The sequence below is a fragment of the Myotis yumanensis genome, unplaced genomic scaffold (assembly GCF_028538775.1).
Source record: "Myotis yumanensis isolate MYYU_CA2020_CCGP unplaced genomic scaffold, mMyoYum1.0.hap1 SCAF_3, whole genome shotgun sequence".
NCBI lineage: Eukaryota > Metazoa > Chordata > Mammalia > Chiroptera > Vespertilionidae > Myotis > Myotis yumanensis.
In genome coordinates this window covers 24,131,022-24,152,695 of record NW_027223754.1, presented here as the reverse complement: position 1 = coordinate 24,152,695, position 21,674 = coordinate 24,131,022, and the positions used below count along the sequence as shown (strand labels likewise).

The following is a 21,674-nucleotide window of genomic DNA, read 5'->3' as shown; positions in this document are numbered from 1 at the left end:
CATCCCCATGGACTTTCTTTTCTTTTTTTTTCCCATTTACGTTCATAGCAATAGTCTTCTCAGAAGCTCCCCCAATATTCTCTTTCAGCAAATACTCCCTTCTCTTCCCTTAAAAGTCTAGTGAAATCTAGGATCAGTCCTATTCCTTTGTTAATCCTGTGCTATTAAATATTTAGAAGCATCCCATTCTCTTCTATGTATTTGCTTATGCATTTTAAGTTCCCATTCATACATCTCCATCAGTAACCATTTGATTTTTGCAAAACTAAGCTGAACCACTATCCCCCACCCACTGCTAGCAGCTGAACACACCCTGCTCCATGCCAAGCAACAGCTGCAGCTACCTCCACCAGCACTGGTGCCAGCAGCCATTGTAGCTACAAGCCCTTCATGAAGTATAAGGTTTCCCAAACTCTACACAGCAGCAGGGGGCAATTCAGACTCTCAGCTCCTGGCCCTGCACCCAGTTAGAGAAAATGATCCTCATGAGAGATTTCCCACTTAGGATCTTCCTGAACCAAGAGACACTATCAAAGTTAACGCAGATGCCCTAACCGGTTTGGCTCAGTGGATAGAGCGTCGGCCTGCGGACTTAAAGGTCCCAGGTTCGATTCCAATCAAGGGCATGTTGCATGCACATCCCCAGTAGGGGGTGTGCAGGAGGCATCTGGTCGATGTTTCTCTCTCATCGATGTTTCTAACTCTCTATCCCTCTCCCTTCCTCTCTGTAAAAAAACAATAAAAATATATTTTTAAAAAAAGTTAACGCAGAAACAACTGGCATCCTGTGGCTGGAGAACAGTCAGAGGAAATGCTCTCCCTCCCATGGGTTCTTCACCATCCAACCCAACCTGGCAATACAGGTTGTCACAGCAAAGTGCCTTTGACACCTATAGGCTGCACAGGCAGAGCTCCAGCAGGAGCTTCAGCAGAGCACAACAATATAACATCAAAGGACCCAAGAAGGCTAATTGCCATTGGAACAATAGAAAACACTAAATCTACACTTAACCTGGGTGACTGCTTTCAAATCTAGGTTATTTAAACGTGAAGAAAGCAATCAAAGGACTGTATGCATGCATATTAGCATAACCAATGGACACAGACACTGGGGCAGTGGGAGCTTGTGGGGGGAGGGGGGCTTGGAGGGGGGCAGCATGGCTGGGGGGGATCAATAGGGGAAAAAGGAGACATATGTAAAACTTTGGACAATAAAAAAATAATAATAACGTAAAAAAGAATGCAACTGGAAATCACACCCTATATCAACAAGCAAGGAAATCACAGCAAAAAACGGGAAAACACAACCACTGACACTAATATTGACATGAGGCACATATTAAAACTATCACACAAACATTCTTAAAAAGCTATGAAAATGTGTTACAATGAACATCGAAATTAAATTCTATGGTGGAGGAAGAAGCCCTGGCTCCTCCATCCCCCAACAAACACACCAATTCAGCAACACTTCACAGTTTCCCTTTGTGAGAAACCAGAAACGAATAGAAAGCCTCTTGCACAACATAAAAGAGTGGAAAATCAGTTAGCAAAGCCAGTAGGGAGTGTTGGGAGACCTTTTCACCAAAACTCTGCCCCAGAACCCGGCCATATGATCAGAAAGACATCCTCTAGTTACCGTCCTACTGATGGGTGGGAAGTGGTTTGCTCACAAGTCCAGGGCCCTAATGTTTCTGAGGGGCTGACCCAAAGAACTAGTATCTGTGACAGGAGTCCTGGAGATGTTAGAAATAAGGTGAGTCTCCTAATTCAGGGGTTCTGGTAGAATACAAAACATACTCGGGAGCCAGGCAGCAAGGCAAACATCTTTACTTCTTGTAGAAAGGTGCGCACACATGGTCTGGAAGTGCATGCACACAGAGCAGGCGGGCTGCTTGGCTTTATAACCCCTGATGCACGTGACCTCTCCCTTGCTCTTGATTGGAGCTCGGGCACACAGTCTTTCGAGATTGGCTAATCCAAAGGGAGGGTTTGGCCTTTGTTATTTCAGATGGCGGCCTCCAGGGGAGCTGCAAGCCATGCAGCCAACATGGCCACTGCCAAGTCACGCAGTCCAAAATGGCGGCTGTCTAAACTGTTCTTTGACAGAAAAGAGGACTTGTTTATTCTCACAATTCCCCCCTATACTTTATTTAAACTCTTTTCTTCAAATGCGGCTAACATTCATTGACTTTCATGCTCTGCAGTGTCTAGGAGGAGACTAATTTGCTGTTTGGTCAATGCCGTTTCAATTAACCCTTGGGTAAGACCCCCCTCCCCCCCCCCATACATGGGATGATGTAACATCCCATCACTGTAGCTCCTAATCCAAGGGGTGAATGTGGACACCATCGCTCTAGTGCATTAAAGAAAGGACTCTCGATACCTGGTTCCAGCTCTCTCATCACTAAAGCTGTCGATGCCTTAGGGCCTCAGTGACGTCCATCTGCTGTGTTGTCAGGGATGCATGTACAGCACTGACCCCAAGATTACACATCTTCCTCCTTTTTCTGCTTGTTCCCCCAGGTCACCCTGCTGCTGGCATCTAGCTCTTCACTATCCCTTTAACTGCGTCTCAAGTGTAGTTAACAAGCCTTTGCTGGTGATAGTAAATATAATTAATCCACCAGATTCTTGTTCACAGTGGCCTTGCACAGGACAGACTCAAACCCTGCAGCAATCTGACTTCTACCCTTAAACTCCCTGGCACTCCTCCTAGAACTCCAAGGGGATCTGTGTGTATATGGGGATCAAAGGAGCCCCCTAGACTCTCTCTCCTCTTCCTAGTCTGTCCATTGAAAAAGGTTTACGATATGCCGACGTGAAAGGGATAAGCAATCAGAGCACAAGTTCCACTCCAACTGCTGGGCAAGGCCACAAGTCAGAGTCCCCCATGACACCACCCGACATCAGCAGGGAGTATCGACAGTGCAGCATGATGGGCTTCTGAGGATGCTTGGCTATTTACACATCTGGATAAATTTCTCATAAACTCCGAGCACTGTTCCCCCCTTTGAGAGGCATAGTTTACATCGGAGGACGGGCCAGATCATTTTGGGGGGGTCCTAGCTCTTCACCTCTATTGGATGGGAACAACAGGGCAAGAGTCTTACAGGAAGTGTTTCCCCAGGTGGTTTCCTCCTGGTACAAGGCAAGCACACATTCCATCCCGTTACTGTCTGAGGTCCATCCGAATGGAAATGGGACCCCTTGGGCCTCTAGCCTTCCTGCCACACAAGTGTAATAATCGCTTTTACTCAGGGCGTGTACAGAATATTTAATCCATTCCAGCTGGGCATTCGTTCTCTTATATCCTACTTCTATTTGCGTAGTGGTGACAGTGGTCTAGGGCAGTGGTCGGCAAACTCATTAGTCAACAGAGCCAAATATCAACAGTACTTCTTCAAAATAGACTCGCCCAGGCCAAAAACCGACTTCTGTGCATGGCCCATGAAGTTTCAATTGCACTGTTCATGCGCCCGCACGTGGTATTTTGTGGAAGAGCCACACTCAAGGGGCCAAAGAGCCGCAAGTGGCTCAAGAGCCGCAGTTTGCCAACCACGGGTCTAGGGGATCTTGTCCTGTGACATCTACTCCTAAATCTAGTTCTAGCCAATCTTTTGACCTGAAATATCCAAGTCATTCAAGTTATCTATTACCAATAACTGGGTAAGCATGATTCAGATTGTATACATTTCTCCAGCCCACATTGTAAGCCCCTGCAATTTTCCAGATTCCTTAAGCAAATAGAGCCCAGTACATGATGGTTATTAAGACAGCTCACAGCTTTTAGAGTCAGTTTCAAGGGGACATGTCCTGGTATGGCTGTCCAAGTTGAGGTATGTCCACCCTCAACCCATGTGTGATAGGTCCAACCTCGATCTGCAGTCCAAATAGTAGTCTCTATGGTAAGCAAGACAGGTAAGGTCCTTCCCAGGAGGGTTCCAACTTGCTTCCCTTCCAAATCTTGATTAGAACAAATGTAGTTTTCTAGCAGATGGTGATGAACCAGAAACTCAAGAGGGCCTTGGGTCAGGAGGCCTTCTAACCTGAGAGTGATTAAAATAGAAAAGATACCCAGTACACAGTTCTTAAGAACGTGGTCCCTACTTTCCATTGTAGGAAGATCTTGAGGCATTCAAGGGCCTCTTGGAATCACCTATAGTCAACTCCAGGTAAAAAAATAACAACAAACTTTTCTTAAAATTCAAACCCTAGAAAGTTGTCAAACTTGATTTTACCAAAAGATTATATATTAAAGTGTATTAGACAGGAACATAGGCCAGCAAACTTCAGTTCCTATGATTAAAAGATGATCTTTTGCCAAAACCGGTTTGGCTCAGTGGATAGAGCGTAAGCCTGCGGACTGAAGGGTCCCGGGTTCGATTCCGGTCAAGGGCATGTACCTGGGTTGCGGGCACATCCCCAGTGGGAGATGTGCAGGAGGCAGCTGGTCGATGTTTCTCTCTCATCGATGTTTCTGACTCTCTATCTCTCTCCCTTCCTCTCTGTAAAAAAAAATCGGTAAAATATATTTAAAAAAAAAAAAAAAAGATGATCTTTTTATTGAATAACTGATCAATATAATTATTTTACTAGAAAAGAACTGACCAAAATAAGGCTTATTTTCTAACTTCATTTGTCCTTGGTTGTGGACAGCAAATGACATTAATTGGATTTCTCCCGTCAGTCTTCCTAAGAACTTTGGCATAAACTATTTACCCTCTGTTTAGGGAGGCAAAATGTAAATTACTGACTTTTAAGTGTCTTTGGTTTAGGGGAAGACAGAGTTTTCTAGATGGTTTCAAACTGCTGTTTTAATATTTCAGTTTCCCTGCTCTGTCCTGGCTTACTGGCCTGTATCGTTTAATCAATTTTCTTTTAACATTTCTTTTTTATAAACTTACTAGAGGCCCAATGCATGAAATTCGTGCAAGAGTAGGCCTTCCTTCCCCGGGCTGCCGGCACCAGGAACACGGGCTTCCCTCACAGCCCCAGCTTCGTCCAGAAGGTTGTCTGGAAGGACGTCCAGAAGGAAGTCTTGTCTAATTAGCATATTATGCTTTTATTATTATAGATTATAATTTCCAATAACATTCTTACAACTTCCAAAATCATTTTTACAATTTCCAGAAATAACCACCTCTTTTTCCTTCAAAATGCATAACCATGCCTCAGTCCTTCCATTAAGCATCTCCATTCCAATATTCTTTCTCTCTGTTACATCATCAGCAATTTGTACAGACCTTTTCTTTTTTTTAATGTATTAGAATTCTTCATTCTTAGAAACCTTAATTTTTCAATAATTTACCAAAAAGTAAACAGTCAGCGTTTCTTAGATTAACATTTATCAACACACTTTTTGTAATTATTCTAAAAGACACTAATTAAATTTAAACCAGTTTTAATATTAAAAATTTGGTTTGGACCAATTAATCCTTTTTGTATCAGGCCAATAAAATATTATATCTTAGGTGAAATTTTACCACACATATTACACATAAAGATTATAATATATTTTGAACTACTAATTTTTCCAGAGAAAATAAAAAAATTATGTTTCTCAAAAATGAATTTCTATACTTTATGCATTTTTTCCTCTAGATTTTTATACAAGGCAAACTCAGCTTAATATTTCATTTTAAAATACCTAGATATTTAATAATTTTTATTATTTAATTTAGCAAACTCCGAAGTTTTAAGTTACCAAAGACTTTGGGAAATTATGTATAAACTGCTGCATTATTCCTTAGAGATACATTACCTAAGGTTAGTGCTGCTGCTTCTGTTTCTGGCCTTCTGGGCCAGCCCTTCCCTAGGCCACTTTCTTGAGATGTCAGGCCAATTATTGGTGACAAAATGTAATTTATAAAATCTCTTGGCCCAACAGGTCTTAAGGGTCTGGCCAGAGTACTTTCTCATTTGATCTTTTAGTCTTGGTAAAATTTTTTAAAAATATATTTTATTGATTTTTTATAGAGAGGAAGGGAGATGGATAGAGAGTCAGAAACATCTATCAGCTGCCCCCTGCACACCCCTTAACTGGGGATGTGCTCAGAACCAAGGTACATGCCCTTGACTGGAATCGAACCTGGGACCCTTGAGTCTGTAGGCCAACACTCTATCCACTGAGCCAAACCAGTCAGGGCAGTCTTGGTAAATTTGGAAGACCTTTTTTTGCCTCGTTGAATATTAAAAGCTTTATTTAGGTTCTGAGACCAGGGAACTGCTTCCCTAATTTATTTAATGATTAGCTCCCTAAGGTCTCTCATGTGACCTCTATGGTCTATGTTGTTATGGTCCCACTGGGGCTCTTGGTTTGAAAAATTTACCTCTGCTTGAAGTGCCCCAGGGCCAGTAGGGTACTCTCACTCCCAGACCACTATAGCTGACCTTCAAATCATAGCTGACCTTTGAATCATTGCTCTCTCTTCTCCTGAGAATAGGATTCCTAAAATGGACATTAACTTTGTCCACGTGTATACTTGTATATACTTGATCTAATTGGCCAGCTACACCATGTGGGTCTTCCAGTAGAGGCTTTAACTCTTTTCTTTTTCTTTTTTCTTTTTTTTTACTGTTCCAACTTCCTTCGCAGCCTAGAAAAGCTTGTTTCTGGTAGCATGGTGGCCAAAGGGCCTGACTGGGATTGTAAATCAGCCATCTTGGATGTTTCCTCAGGTTGTCTCCTGGTGGCATAGGGAGGGGCGAGGCAACTCAAGGGATCCCATTTGTCTGGGATCACTTTTAGATTTTTAGATTTTTACTGAAAAGCTTTATATCTTAACAACTTTGAGGTTTTTAAAGCCAATTATTACCTAAAGCATTTTCTTGACTAATTTTGTAACAGGGATTTGAATTATGCTGTTAACTATTATTGCCCCTTCTGTTCAAAGAAAGGACACGCTAATCTGGCTGGGAGTCCTATGCCTCCAGGACCACCCTTGGAATGTGGTCCATCCTCATTCAAGAACTTCCCATTCTCTTGATGCGTGCCCCCAAGGTCAGCCTTAGTTCTGGCTCGGCTGGCCTGTGCAGGTTTGTGACATCACAAGAAGGCACGGGTCACCTACTTCCCACCTCGGGCCCCTCGCTTCCATCCGGGTTCCATTCTGGTCCCATTCCAGTCCCATTCTGGTCCCATTCTGACCCTGTCCCAGTTAACACCAATGCTGACAACTGGATGTTTAATGGAGGTGATGCTGGGTGGGGTTTTGCAAATTTCTCCGCCCTTCCCAGTTCGGCAAGCACCCAAGTACCGCCTTCCATTCTGCCACTTGGAAACCTCTGGCTTTTTTTTTTTTTTCCTTTCTCCTCCTGCTTTGCCTCGGGTGGAGAAGATAATGTTTTGTTAACAACAAGCAGTCTTGGAACTGCCTGGCCTTTGTTTTAAACTACCCTGGATTGCAATCTTTACACATTTTACACTTTTAAATTAATCTTAGAATCTTAAAATTTTAACCCAGCACAGCAAAATCATAAATCAGGGAAGAGCAAATTAAAGTACCTAAAAGTTAGCCAAAAATTGCATCACAGACAGACAGAAATTTCACTAGCTAAGTAAATAAATTAAACAACAACAAAAAAACAGACATAAAACATCAACACACATTCTCATACAGGCACACGCAACACTGAAAGTTTACACCAAGAGCAATGTCTGTCCCTGGTTCGGGAACTTGCCTCCCCATCACCTCAGCATTCTCCCAATGGGCTATTTCAGCGGAATATATTCCCTAGGCCTAGCATTTCCGTTTCTCATCATAGTCGCTTGTGACTATGTACTTAACCTCCCATGTTGGAGATTTCTCGTACTCCCCGAGATCTGCTTCATCCCTCTCTGGCCACTTCCCTCACAGGAGAACAGAACCACAGATCAGATCTCCGCACTCACTGTATGTCCAAGACACATCCCAGTCACATATGCCCTACCTCCGAGGATACCCAATCACCAAAGTAGTACTCAGTCCATTGCCTACCTTGGCTCATACATGAGGTTACCTGATTGCTGTGGGTCTTGCTTAGGCCCTTCCTGCGTTGCTGGCTGACTCTTGATCCTGAGCTCATAGTTGGCCCAGGGGGTAATGGCTGTGACTCCTCACGGAGGCCACCACAACTTGGCAGCGGGGTGCATCTCATCAGCAGAGGAGTCTATTTTCATTGTGGCAACAGACGGTATCCCACTCGCACCCCCAAATTGTTATAAATAAGGCGAGTCACCCAAGTCAGGGGTTCTGGTAGAATACAAAACATACTGGGGAGCCAGACAGCAAGGCAAACATCTTTACTTCTACATAGAAGGATGCACACACATGGTCTGGAAGTGCGTGCACACCGAGCAGGCAGGCTGCTCCGCTTTATAATCCCTGACACAAATGACCTGTCCCTTGCTCTTGATTGGAGCTCAGGTGCAGTCTTTCACGATTGGCTAATTCAAAGGAAGAGGTTGGCCTTTGCTATTTCAAGATGGAGGCCCCCCAGGGCACTGCAAGCCATGCGGCCAACATGGCAGCTGCTAAGTCATGTAGCCCAAAATGGTGGCTGTCTAAACTGTTCTTTGACAGAAAAGATGACTTGTTTATTCTCACAGAGATCTGATGGGTTCAGCACAGTCTAGCCACCCAGGCAGCAATACAGGCGGTGGCTACAAGACACTGTTGATTTGTCCCCACCCCAACTCTGTCCAGAGTGTATGGATGGAAAATCCCAGCTCTGTGCTTCCTCCTGGGGTAGGAAAGAGTTGATCCACGCATGCAGTGCCTCCACTTCACCACAATTGCCCAAGGAACTAGCATCTGTCTCACCAATCCTGGAGCCCTGATGAGTCCCACACACTCTGATTGTCAGGGAAAGAACAGAAGCAGCAGCTCGGGATGGTAAATGCCACTGGTCCTTTCTGCTGAGCAGCACAGAGAAGGCAGGAATAAATAGATGCCTGCTTTGCCCAAAAGATGGCAAAGTGCTAGTGGAGGCCCCCAAATCTCTTTCCAGGATGTCTTGTGGGATCCTTTTCTGTACTTCCCCAAAGTGGAGGCTGAGAGAGCCTTCTAAGAAGCAGACACCAAAACAGTGAATTAATAAAACAATCAGGAAAAGATGTCTCACACAAAGGAATAAGATACATCTCCAAAACTGACCCTAATGAAATGAAGTTACATGATTTACCTGAAAGAGAATTAAAATGAACTCTCCTGAACATGCTCACTGAGCCCAAAAGAACAATGCAAAAATGTCTGATCAATGTCCTCTGGAAAAAAATGTAGACAAATTACAACAATGGAGAAAATATTTGCATACCACATATCTGGCATAATACATATTCACATAATAGATATCTCTATTTTGAATGTAATGGCTGCTCAAAACTTTATTTGGAAAATAATCAATAGACATTTAATGGGTATTTCACAAAAAGGGAACAAATAAGTACATGAAAATATGTTCAACATCATTAGTTACTGGGAAATGCAAGTCAGAATATCAGGAGATATCACTACACATCTATAAGAAGGTCTATTAATTTTAATACTGAATTGTGATCACCACGGCAGGAATGCAGACACTCATCTCTCATAAATTGCCAGTGGAAAGATAAGATAGTACAACACCCTGGCAAATATTTTGGTAATTCCTTTTTTACAAAAATCTTGATTGTTGAAATTATTACATATGACCCCTGTTTCCCCCATTGACCTCTACCACCCTGCCCCCAACCCCCAACCCAGGCCTTCAGCATTCTTTTGTCTGTGTCCATGGGTTATGCATATATGATATGAGTTCATTGGTGGATCTCTTCCAACCCACCATTCCTCCCCTGCTTTAATTCCTTTTATTAATTCCTTTTAAAATATAAAAATACACTTACAATATGGCCTGCCAATCACATACCTGGGTATGTGTTCCAGAGAAATAAAAATTTGCATTTCATCTAAACTATTAGATTTACTGGTGCAAAGCTATTTTTTCAATTTAGATTCTTTATTGTTTAAAGTATTGCATAAGTCTCCTTTTTCCTCCATTGACTTCTCCCTGGCCGCCCCTACCCCCCAGCACACGCCCTCCGCTCCCCATATGTTCATATGCATGCATACAAGTCCTTTGGTTGATCTCTTACCCCCTCAGCCCCCGCCTTCGGAACTGGAGAGCATTATGCTAAGGGAAATAAACCAATCAGAGAAAGATAAATATCACATGATATCACTCATTTGTGGAATATAATGAACAACATAAACTGAAGAACAAAAATAGAATCAGAGTCATAGAAGCATCAAACAGACTGGTGTAAAGCTTTTAAAATACTCCCAAATATTTATTTTTCTCTGTTACTAATAAAATCTCTGTTTATCCCTGATATTGATGGAATTAGTTCTTATTCTGCAGAAGTCTTAACAGGATTATTAATTTTTAGTTATTTTAAGAACTAATTTCTGGGCTTTAATATTTTCTTTTTCATGTATCTGTATCATTTATTTCTGCTTTTATGTGCATTATTGCCTTCCACTAAAATGTTGGAACCCTTATAGGGTATTTCATTTTTTTAATCCTCATCCGAGGACATGTCTTCCATTGATTTTTTTAGGAAGAGTGGAAGAGAAAGGGAAAGACAGAGAGAAACATTGATGTGAGAGAAACACATCAATTGGTTGCCTGCTGCATGAGCCCTGACCAGGGCCCAGGCCCAGGAGGAGTCTGCAACCAAGGTACTTACCCTTGACTGGAATCAAACCTAAGACTGCAGGCTACCACTATATCCACTGAGCCAAAACAGCTAGGGCTAGAGTACTGCATTTTGTAGAGGAAGGTAATTAATTTAATGGTAACCTTCCTTACTCTGCTCATTGCTGGGCTTCAGGCTATGGGATAAAGAATGGGGTGATAAAAATACCCATTACTCTAGATGCCTTCTCCTAAGAATTAGCCTTTCTGGTCTCAGCTGAATGCCTGGTCACACTACGCTGCCTGGGCTGAACAATCCATTATCTTCCAACACTGTTTGACCCAGAGCAACAATTATCAACTGGTGTGCTGCAAGAATTTTTAAAACATGTAATACCTGATTATTTAGTCGGGGGCAGAGGCATCTTTTCCCTTACATTGTCAAGTGAAAAAAAAATGACAACAGCAAACACAACAATATCCATGCAGTGTCAGTGAATCAAAATTATACCTGTACATTTTTTCGGGTGTGACACAGAATTTTTGTAATTAGTTTATGTGTACCGTGAGACAGAAAATGTAAAAAAATATATATATTATTGACCTAGCCCAGCTGGCATGACTCAGACGTTGAGCATTGACCTATGAACCAGGATATCACTATTCAATTCCTAGTCAGGGAACATGCCAGGATTGTGGGGTCGACTCCCAGTAGGGGGCATGTTGGAAGTAGCTAATCAATCATTCTATCTCATCATTAATGTTTCTCTCTCTCTCTCTCTCTCCATACCTCTTCCTATCTGAAATTAATAAAAATATATTTTTAAAAATCACTGACCTATAGTATTATCTCCATTTGACTCTCTACCCTTCAGTAGAGTCTTACCCAGCAAATATGTAGCCTAATCCTCAATCAAGGACATTAAGGCAGCTACCCTCCCCCCAAAAACATATATCTGATAGGCTCTGTTCATCTCTGTTCCTGTCTCCTTCAAGTTCCAACTGCTTCAGCATCCCTGAACTCCAATCTCTTAGTGGCTGCTTGGTTCCACTTCCTTATGCTGTGCTTAAGACGTTATTCCCAGTCAGAGGGTCAAGTTAAATTTGAGACTCACCTTCTAGGTGACTTGTCTCTCAGTGAGAAATCTTCTGATCTGCCTATTGCCAAATGTCTAAAAACAGGTACTCATGTACAATATTTTATTGTGCTTTCTACTTGTGGATAGTGAGTATAACATGCTATGGCAGATACCATTTTTCAATTTATTTTGTTTTTAATTCATTTTTATTGTTGAGAGTATTACAGATGACCTCCATTCTCCCCCCCCCCCCCCCCGGCCCCGCCCCGCCCAAGTCCTCTCCATCTGACTCCCGTCCCCCCTTCCCAGGCCTTCATCTCACTATTGTCTGTGCCCATGGGCTGAGCCTATATGGATTTATATTAATCTCTCAATTACAATAAAGAAATAGAATCTGACCAATCATTTGTCAACATTGGTTTCTTCCAAATCATTTATTCTGGCAAAATGAGAACCTTACAGACTAAAGCTAACTTTCTCACATATTTTGAAAAATTTCTTCACTCCTACCAGCATTTTAGGATACAAATTGAAATTCCAATGTTTCATACTGAACACATTCAGTTTCTGTACCTAATATGCTTTTGTGTCCTCATTTTCTCAGTGGTCAATCTACAATTTCCACCATTACCTCCCAGCTCAGAGACTAGGATATATCAATTTAAACTACTCAATGTGTTTGGGGTTGTTGGGTTTTTTTTATAGCTTTTTTAGCTCCTTTATCTATTTTTTGTTTGTTTGTTTCTTCTCAAACTCCTACTAATACTTCCAGATATTAAATGACCTTTTTGGATAAGTGACTCCTAAATTTTAAACTTAAAAAGTAGTTGTTCTATCCTATATGATTTTATTGTAATTGCCATATTATACTTGGAATTTTTATTTGTTTGCCCAATAATTCTGTGGAGTATATAACAATCTTTTTCTTCTCACTAATGGCAGGTAAAAAATAGAATCTACACGGAATAAAAGGAAAGCTTACCTTTTTAAATGATGAATGTGGATGCAACGTTCCTGACTTGTTGTATGTATATACCAGGAAATGAGGGTCTAAAAATGACCTAATTCAACCAAGATAATGACACTTCATTGTATAAATTTAATTAATAAAAGAAATTTCCAGAATCATAAAATTAAACAAATTTACTTTCAATATATAAGCTCAGATATCTAAACAATTAAATGTACTCATATTTCCATGATCTGATTTGCTTTCTAATAGCATAATGTGTGTATAAGAAAAAGGAATAAGCAGTATAACCAGATTCCAGTATGGAAGCTGCAATGACACAGCTTCACCTGTAGTAAAAACCAGAGCTTCTAGATTCCCACAGCGAAGTTCTCTTTTAGATTTAACCATCAATACACCTAATAGCATCAATATGCCAGTTAATATTTACGAACAAGTATCCATCAGTTGATAAAGGCAAAAAACATGCTTTTATTCTTAGTTTTTATGCAGTTATTTTGCCATTAAAACAACCCCATTGTTCTCATTGCCTTAAAACAGCAATGGATGTTCACACATTTACTGCAGGTTGGGCTAATGCTACCTTCATTCTGGGACCCAGGAAAAGGCCTGGTCCCTTCTTGGAGAACAACTTTCTTTTAGCAGAAAGAGAAAAAAAATTGTAGAAGCACAGCATAGTTCTCAAAGCCTTTGTTTAGAGGAGGGATACTAGTGTCCCTGCTCACATTTCATAAGCCAACCTAAAGGATCTCTGTAGACAAACCCAATATAAACATGCCTCAGAAGTTAAGTCTTTCTCCTGGAAGAAAGAGGTCATCATAGAAAAATCTAACAACATTATTTATTGTAGGGAGATCAAACTTTTTCAAGGATGCCAAACACCAGAAGGCATTTCAAGGCCAGAATTGAGAGGACTAGAGCATTCGCAGGGTACTTTCAGTCACCAGGAATTCTCGTCCTCTTCATTGTCTCTCATTCCTGATAACCTTTCCTTTTCCTCCAGTCAAATAACAAAACTAGAGAGATCCCCTGAGAAAAACAGATATTGATCAGTTCCCATTTTATATACACTCTTATGGAAAAATCTCTGAATGGCCTGGGCTGGTTCAGGTGCAAGTACCTGGGAAAAACAAAATATCAGGGAGAATTAATATAAAACCATACACACAGACAACATACTGGAAAATTCACTCTATCAAATGGACTCTATCAAATTGCAAGAATTTATAGCAAAAGAATAAGACTCACAGATTCTACACATTGCCAAGTTACTCAATTAGGAAAACAAAAGGGACTTTTGCAGATATGCAGATTCAGAAAGCATGCCATCTGCATATCTCTCTGAAGAATATAATGTGAAAGTATTCTACAGGAACAATATCTGAGTTAACATAAAATTACAACAGGAAAAAAATACAAAACAGTGATAAAATTTGAAAAATACAAGACATTTAAGTAACTGAAAGCACTGGATTTACATCTTAAAAGTAAGAATTTAAAAAATACTGTAGTAATATTATGATATAAATTTAGATGTGAGAGGCACAAGAGAGGAATCTGAGGACCTAGAAAGGAAAATAAAAATATAATGATGATAAAATTTTATTTTGTATCAATAAATCCCACAAAGAAAGTAAAAAGACAATCAATAGGGTGGCATATTTGCAACATATAGAACAGATAAAGGGCTAATCTCTATAGCAGCGGTTCTCAACCTGTGGGTCATGACCCCTTTGGGGGTCGAATGACCCTTTCACAGGAGTCGCCTAAGACCATTGGAAAACACATATATAATTACATATTGTTTTTGTGATTAATCACGATGCTTTAATTATGTTCAGTTTGTAACAATGAAATTGGGGGTCACCACAACATGAGGAACTGTATTAAAGGGTCTAGGCATTAGGAAGGTTGAGAACCACTGCTCTGTAGTAAACAAAAGTTCTCAAAATCTGATTATAGAAAATAAGAAAGAAAAGCAGAATGACAAGGCACAGATTGAAAATAAATACTGAAGACACATGAATAAAAATAAAAACCCCAAAGAAAAACAAAATCTTGGGAGAGGCAATTAAATTAGAATGGTCAGTAAACATTTGAAAAGATACTATATGATATTAAGAAGCAGTGAAGTGCATATTAAAACAACAATAAAGTAGTAGTTCTTATCCATTGGTTAACAAAATAAATGAGTCAAGATACTCATTTTGTTGGCAATGTAGAGTACAGGAATACATTTGAATTGTTGGTGCGAATGAAACTGGTAAAATTCTTTGAAGTAAAAATTTGGCAATGAGAATTTTCTTATTTATTACCCATCAATTTCACTGGTGCCCAGGAAGTCATGGCTAGGGATACCCACAGTAAAGCTTTCTTTGCTATAAATAATGGGTGGATAATTAATATATGAGAAATATTCATTCAAAGGCTGTATATATAGTAAAAATAAACTCATTTGGCACAGAGCAATATGAATCTCAGAAAAGTAACATTATGTAAAATGTTGTATAATAAGCAACCACAAAACCACAACCACATACAACAGAATACGTATCTATTGCTCACACTTCTCTGTCACATGTGGGTAGCCATGGAAGTTCTGCTAATTGGCCAGGCTTGATCTATGGTACTGGATTCAGCCATATTTAGGAATGATTAGGGCACCTTGGCTGTAGTCCACATGTATCTAGCTTTCAGCATGCTGGCCTATGCATATTGTCACGAGGATGGCAGACAAACAGGAAAGAAAGCAGAAAAGCATGAGAGCTTTTCAAGCCTCTGTTTGAATCAAGTCAGGTAATAACATTTGGGCCAAAGAAATCAAATAGTCTATATAAGTGTGGGGTCCGAGGTAAAAATGATGCAAGGCCTCTGTCTAAAACTATTAAGAATCTCAGGACAGCAACACTGGAACATTAAACCAAATACAGGGCCCTTCTAACCATAAGGCCCTGAGACACCATACATCATGAATTTGGCCTTGCATAAGTGAATTCAGATTCAAGGGCTGGATAGTGGGGGCGTTGATGGAAATGTATTTATCCCATCTCATAATGATAGTCATACAGTTAGTTATATGACAAAGAGTGAAGATACAGGAAAAGGTAAAGTTTTGGGTGTACTTTTGTGGTGCACCATATTAATATAAATAAATTGATGGAATATATGGTATTGAGTCATTGCATTTATTAAGAAATACTCAAAACATTAGGATTCTTATTGATCTCTAGACATAAATGAATGAAGATAAGACAGAAGAATATTGCCATTACTGTAGCTGTAATTAGCACTGGGGAGTAAGAGAAATAGATCTGGGTAAGGAAATAACAAATTTCCCTATTACCAGCCATGGGCAATACACTTCAATTTAAATAGTGTAGGCACGATACTTCCATGTCTGTCACTAATTGTTTAAATTATTCTCAGAATTATCCATTTCTTTTTTATCATTCAAAAGAAAAAAAAGGCATAAAATATTGATCTAATATAAATTATGGACTTTGGGTTGTAATGATGTGTGGATTTAGGTAATCAAATATAACAATACTAGAGGCCTAGTGCACGAAGTTCATGCACTTTGGGAGGGGATCCAACTGATGGCTTAGGCCCACTCCCCACAGGGGGCAGGCATAAGCTGGCAGTGGAACATCCTTAGCACTGCCTCAGAGGCGGGAGAGGCTCCTGCCACTGTTGCTGCACTCGCCAGCCATGAGCCCAGCTTCTGGCTGAGTGGCACTCCCACTATGGGAGCTCACTGACCACCAAGGGCAGCTCCTGCATTGAGCGTCTGCCCCCTGGTGGTCAGTGAACATCATAGCGACTGGTCATTCTACCATCAGGCCAAATCAGCTCTCCAACATCCCCTGAGGGGTCCTGGATTGTGATAGGGTGCAGACCAGGCCAAGGGACCCCACCAGTGCACGATCAGGGCTGGGGAGGGATGCAGGAGGTTGGCTAGCTGGGGAGGGACTGCAGGAGGGCCCTAGGGTGCATCTGGCCTGTCTCGCTCAGTCCTGATTGGGTTGACCCCAGCAGCAAGCTAACTTACTGGTCGGAGCATCTGTCCCCAGTTGTCAGTGCACATCATAGCAACTGGTCGACTGGTAGACTTTCTGGCCTCTGGTGGTCAGGGCATGTCATAGTGAGCAGTTAAGAGGCCTTAGCATATCATTAGCATATTACGCTTTGATTGGTTGAACGGACAATCAGACGACCAGATACTTAGCATATTAGGCTTTTATTATATAGGATATCATTTTGATAGGAGTTGTTGATAATGGGGAAGGCTATATATATGTGGGGTAAGGGGCTTATGGGAAATCCCTGTGCATTCCAGTCAATTTTGCTGTAAACCTAAAACTGCTCTAAAAAATGAAGTGTATTAAAATAATAAATAATGAGAAAAATATATGAATAGGCAAGCCTCATACAGATAATTGCAAATAAAAGTAATTATTTAAGGAAATACAAACTGATGTTAAGATGAAATAGAATATTTAGCACATTATGCAGGCTTTTGGAAATCTATATTGCTATCATCTTTTCAGAAAGACACTGGTAATGTTTCTCAAAGTCTTAATATACTATAAAATGTGAATATTAAATCAGTTACTACATGAAAATTGCTTAGAAATATCCCCAGAAAATGTTATGTGTTCAAAAAATGCCAGTTACTTTTGTTGTTTTTGTTATTATCATTACTATTGTCATTATTATTCACACTTCTTGATCCAGAAACCTACTTCTTGATATCAAGGCTACCAAACAAAGTATCCTATCTAATAAAAGAGTAATATGCAAATTAACCATCACTCCATGACAAAGATGGCGGCGCCCAGTCTCTCTCAACCCTGCTGGAGTCCCCAGTCTGGGGGAGGGGTTGGCACTGAGAGCTGGCAGCATGACAGCCTGATGGCATGCTGCCCAGAGGCCCTCCTGACCCTTTATAAAAAAACAAAAACAAATTCATTTGCCATGAGTGATCCCCCCACACCCACCTGCAGCCTCAGGGTCTCAGCCTCGGAAGCGCCCATGCCCCCACGGAGTGATCCCACACACAGGTGCAGCCTCAGGGTCTCAGCCTCAGAAGTACCCGTGCCCCCACAGAGCGATCCCCTCCCAGGAGCAGCCTCGGGGTCTCATCCTTGGAACCTTGCGCATCCCCACAGAGTGATTCCCCCCCACACACACACCTGCAGCCTCAGGGTTTCAGTCTCAAGCATCAGCGCCCCTCCCTGGCGAGTGACCCTGCCCCACTGGCAACCTCAGGGAGTCAGCCTCAGAACTTCCCTTGCCCCCAGCCCAGTGATTGGAGCTGGGAGGAGGCAGAGGCGGGTATCTGGGCAAAGCTGCCCAGCAAACTTCTCCCATTGGGCAGAAACTTGTGACCGGGTTAGGGAGGTAAATGGATTTTGTTTAAAATCTTTACAAACCGCAAAGGAAATGTCTGAGGTAGGGTTTCACATCAGAAGTAACTTACAACTAATTTCTGAAGACAAACTGCGACATTGCAGTTACATTACTAGACAGTACCCTATGGTCCCGAGGTCTCCGCAGTGGCGGCGGGGGCACTCCCTGCCCTGGTTCCTCAGCACCTTGGGCCAGGCTTGAGCCCACCCAGGAAGGCCTTTTCCCCTACAGTTTTCACCAAGGCAGGCAGGTTTTGTAGACATGAATAAGTGCTCACACACGTCCTGAAGATACTGAGGCCGGCAGAAATAACAAACAAACTGGAAAAGAGAAAAACCAGAAACACCACCAATCCCAACATAGATCATTTTTTTCTTCAGATGACAGTGTGTTTCCATCTTCTTCGTCTTCTGGAAGCAAGACAGATTCAAGTACTGACGATTCTACCAATGGAAAAGTTAAGAGAAAGAGAGGACAGAAAAAAAATAAAAGAAGAAAAGAAAGAAAGGACAAAAGATGAAACATCAAGAAAAAGAAAGAGCCCTAACCAGTTTGGCTCAGTGGATAGAGCATCAGCCTGCAGACTGAAGGGTCCCAGGTTCGATTCCGGTCTAGGGCATGTACCTTGGTTGTGGGCACATCCCCTGTAGGGGGTGTGCAGGAGGCAGCTGGTTGATGTGTCTCTCTCATCGATGTTTCTAACTCTCTATCCCTCTCCCTTCCTCTCTGTAAAAAAAATCAATAAAATGTATATTTTAAAAAAATAAAAAAAAAAAGAAAAAGGAAAGAGAAGGAAAAAAGGAGGAAACAACCACATGATATCACCTTTCCAAGATCTCATGAAATTCCTATTTAAGGAGTTTATTTTATGACAATTTTAGTTTGTATTTACATTTTTATTGGTTTGTCAAGACCAAGGCATGTACAGTGTCCAATATGTTAAAGAAAAAACCCTATCTAATAAAGAGGGAATACACAGGGGAGGGCAGTTGGGGGCGATCGGGCTGGCAGGGGAGCAGTTAGGCATCGATCAGGCTGGCAGGAGAGTGGTTAGGGGGTGATCCGGCTGGCAGGCAGAAGCAGTTAGGGGCAATCAGACAGGCAGTTAGGGGCAATCAGAGCCAGCAGTCCCGAATTGTGAGAGGGATGTCCACAGGGGTCGGGCCTAAACTGGCCATCGGACATCCCTCAAGGGGTCCCAGATTGGAGAGGGTGCAGGTTGGGCTGAGGGCACCCCCTCTCCAGTGCACAAATCTTGTGCACTGGGCCTCTAGTGTATTATATAAAAACTAGAGGCCTGATGCACAAAATTCATGCAAGAGTGGGCCTTCCTTCCCCCAGCTTCCGGCACCCCAGTTTCCCTCTGGCCCCTGGGATCCAGGTTTCCCTCCAGCCAATCACAGGCACTTGGGACCTGGGCTTCATCCGGAAGGTCATCTGGAAGGATGTCCAGACTAATTAGCATATTATGCTTTTATTATTATAGATTATTATAGATATACATACAAGAATGTTTATTGCAGGACTCAATAAACAAATGACAATTTCTGGAAATAACCTCATTACCTATCAATATTACATACTGTTGGCCTCGCGGCTGCCGCCCCCTTCCACATGGTCAGGCCGAGGTAGCACCTGTTCCTGCAACCCTGCTGCCTCCTTCGCAATGCCTGCCGCCTGCTCCTGCTTTCCCACCATGCACCCCTGCAAAGTGAGCAAACTCCGGGCCTTCGTGAAAATGTCGAGAGTTCTGCACACCGAGGAAATGCGCTTCCTGAGGGAGTGGGTGGAGAGCCTGGGAGGTAAAATACCACCTGCTACTCATAAAACTAAATCAGAAGAAAGTAAGGAGGAAAAAACAGATAGAAAGAAGGTGGAGGAAGACCTAAAGACAGATGAACCATCAGTGAGGAAAGTGATCTAGAAATCGACAATGAGGGTGTGATTGAACCAGACACTGATGCCTCTCAAGAAATGGGAGATGAGAATGTAGAGATAACTAATGAGATGATGGATCAGGCAAATGATAAAAAAAAGTGGCTGCCATTGATGCCCTAAATGATGGTGAACTACAGAAAGCCATAGACTTGTTCCCAGATGCCATCAAGCTGAATCCCCGTTTGGCCATTCGGTATGCCAAGAGAGCCAGTGTCTTCATCAAATTACAGAAGCCAAATGCTGCCATCAAGACTATGACAGAGCTATTGAAAAATCCTGATTCCGCTCAGCCTGGCAAGTGGCGAGGGAAAGCACACAGACTTCTGGGCCACTGGGAAGAAGCAGCCCGTGATCTTGCCCTTGCATATAAATTGGATTATAATGAAGATGCTGTTGCAGTGCTGAAAAAAGTTCAACCAAGGGCCCAGAAAATTGCAGAACGTCGGAGAAAGTATGAGTGGAAATGGGAAGAGCGAGAGATCAAAGAAAGAATGGAAAGGGTTAAGAAGGCTCGGGGAGAACATGAGAAAGCCCAGAGAGAGGAAGAAGCCAGAAGTCAATCAGGAGCTCAGTATGGCTCTTTTCCAGGGGGCTTTCCTGGGGGAATGCCTGGTAATTTTCCTGGAGGCATGCCTGGAATGGGAGGAATGCGTGAGCTCAATGAAATTCTTAGTGATACAGAGGTTCTTGCAGTCATGCAGAATCCAGAAGCTATGGTGGCCTTCCAGGATGTGGCTCAGAACCCAGCAAATATGTCAAAATATCAGAGCAACCCAAAGGTTATGAATCTCATCAGTAAATTGTCAGCCAAATTTGGAGGTCCAGCATAATGCCCTTGTGACAGATAAAGCCCTTGCTGATGGAAAAGCAACTTGGATCGCCCAATGGATGTCTCAATAATACAAACCAGTGTACCTCTGACCTTCTCATGACGAAAGCTGGGGTGCTTGAAGAGAATCCCAACCCCTCTGGCCCAAACGCAGCTGTAACATTTCACAGTGGTTTGCCATTATGGTATTCATTCAGATAATGTTTTCCTACTGGAAATTACAAAGTTTAAACACTTTTAAACCTTAAAAATATTTAAAAACAAATTGAAAGGGTGTGTTAAACCCTACATTTTACTATATATATATCATACTGTTAAATGTTATCTATTGAAGGATGAGTTATGAACTACATAAAGAGCAAGGAAATAAGCACCATTAATCAATAAGACCTGCCAGTAATAACACCCTATTTCCACTTTCGTAAAAACAAAATTGTGGGTAGGTTTTATTTAATAGAAAAATGAAATATAAATAGAAAATTGGGACAAGTACGCACAAAGTTATTAATATTGATTTCCTAGAGTGAAGATAGAAAACAGAATACTTAATATGTTAAAAGTACATACAAAATGAGAAAAAATATTCTAGAATGTCAAGTAAAGTTCTTAAAATTATGTACATATGTGAAATAACAAGAAGACAAAAGAAGCTAAACATAGTCAAATAAAATTATACCCTTAATTGTTGCAATTGTGGTTGCATTTTAAGGAGTTACACAGAGTAATCTTAATCTATTTAACATGCCTAATATTGACATCATTAAATCAGAATTTGGCGTGAAAATTAAGTTTC

At 41.5% G+C, this 21,674-nt stretch overlaps 1 protein-coding gene and 1 pseudogene across 1 annotated transcript in view; one reads left to right on the top strand and one right to left on the bottom strand.

The window, feature by feature from the left end:
* LOC139004889 (A disintegrin and metallopeptidase domain 3-like) overlaps positions 1 to 21,674 on the bottom strand; it is a 117,434-nt gene that overhangs the window by 83,714 nt on the left and 12,046 nt on the right. The window contains exon 4 of the mRNA XM_070407391.1: positions 12,718 to 12,796. Within this exon, the coding sequence (XP_070263492.1) occupies positions 12,718 to 12,796 (79 nt within the window). The remainder of the gene's footprint in view (positions 1 to 12,717; positions 12,797 to 21,674) is intronic.
* Positions 19,811 to 20,882, top strand: LOC139004887 (hsc70-interacting protein pseudogene; annotated as a pseudogene).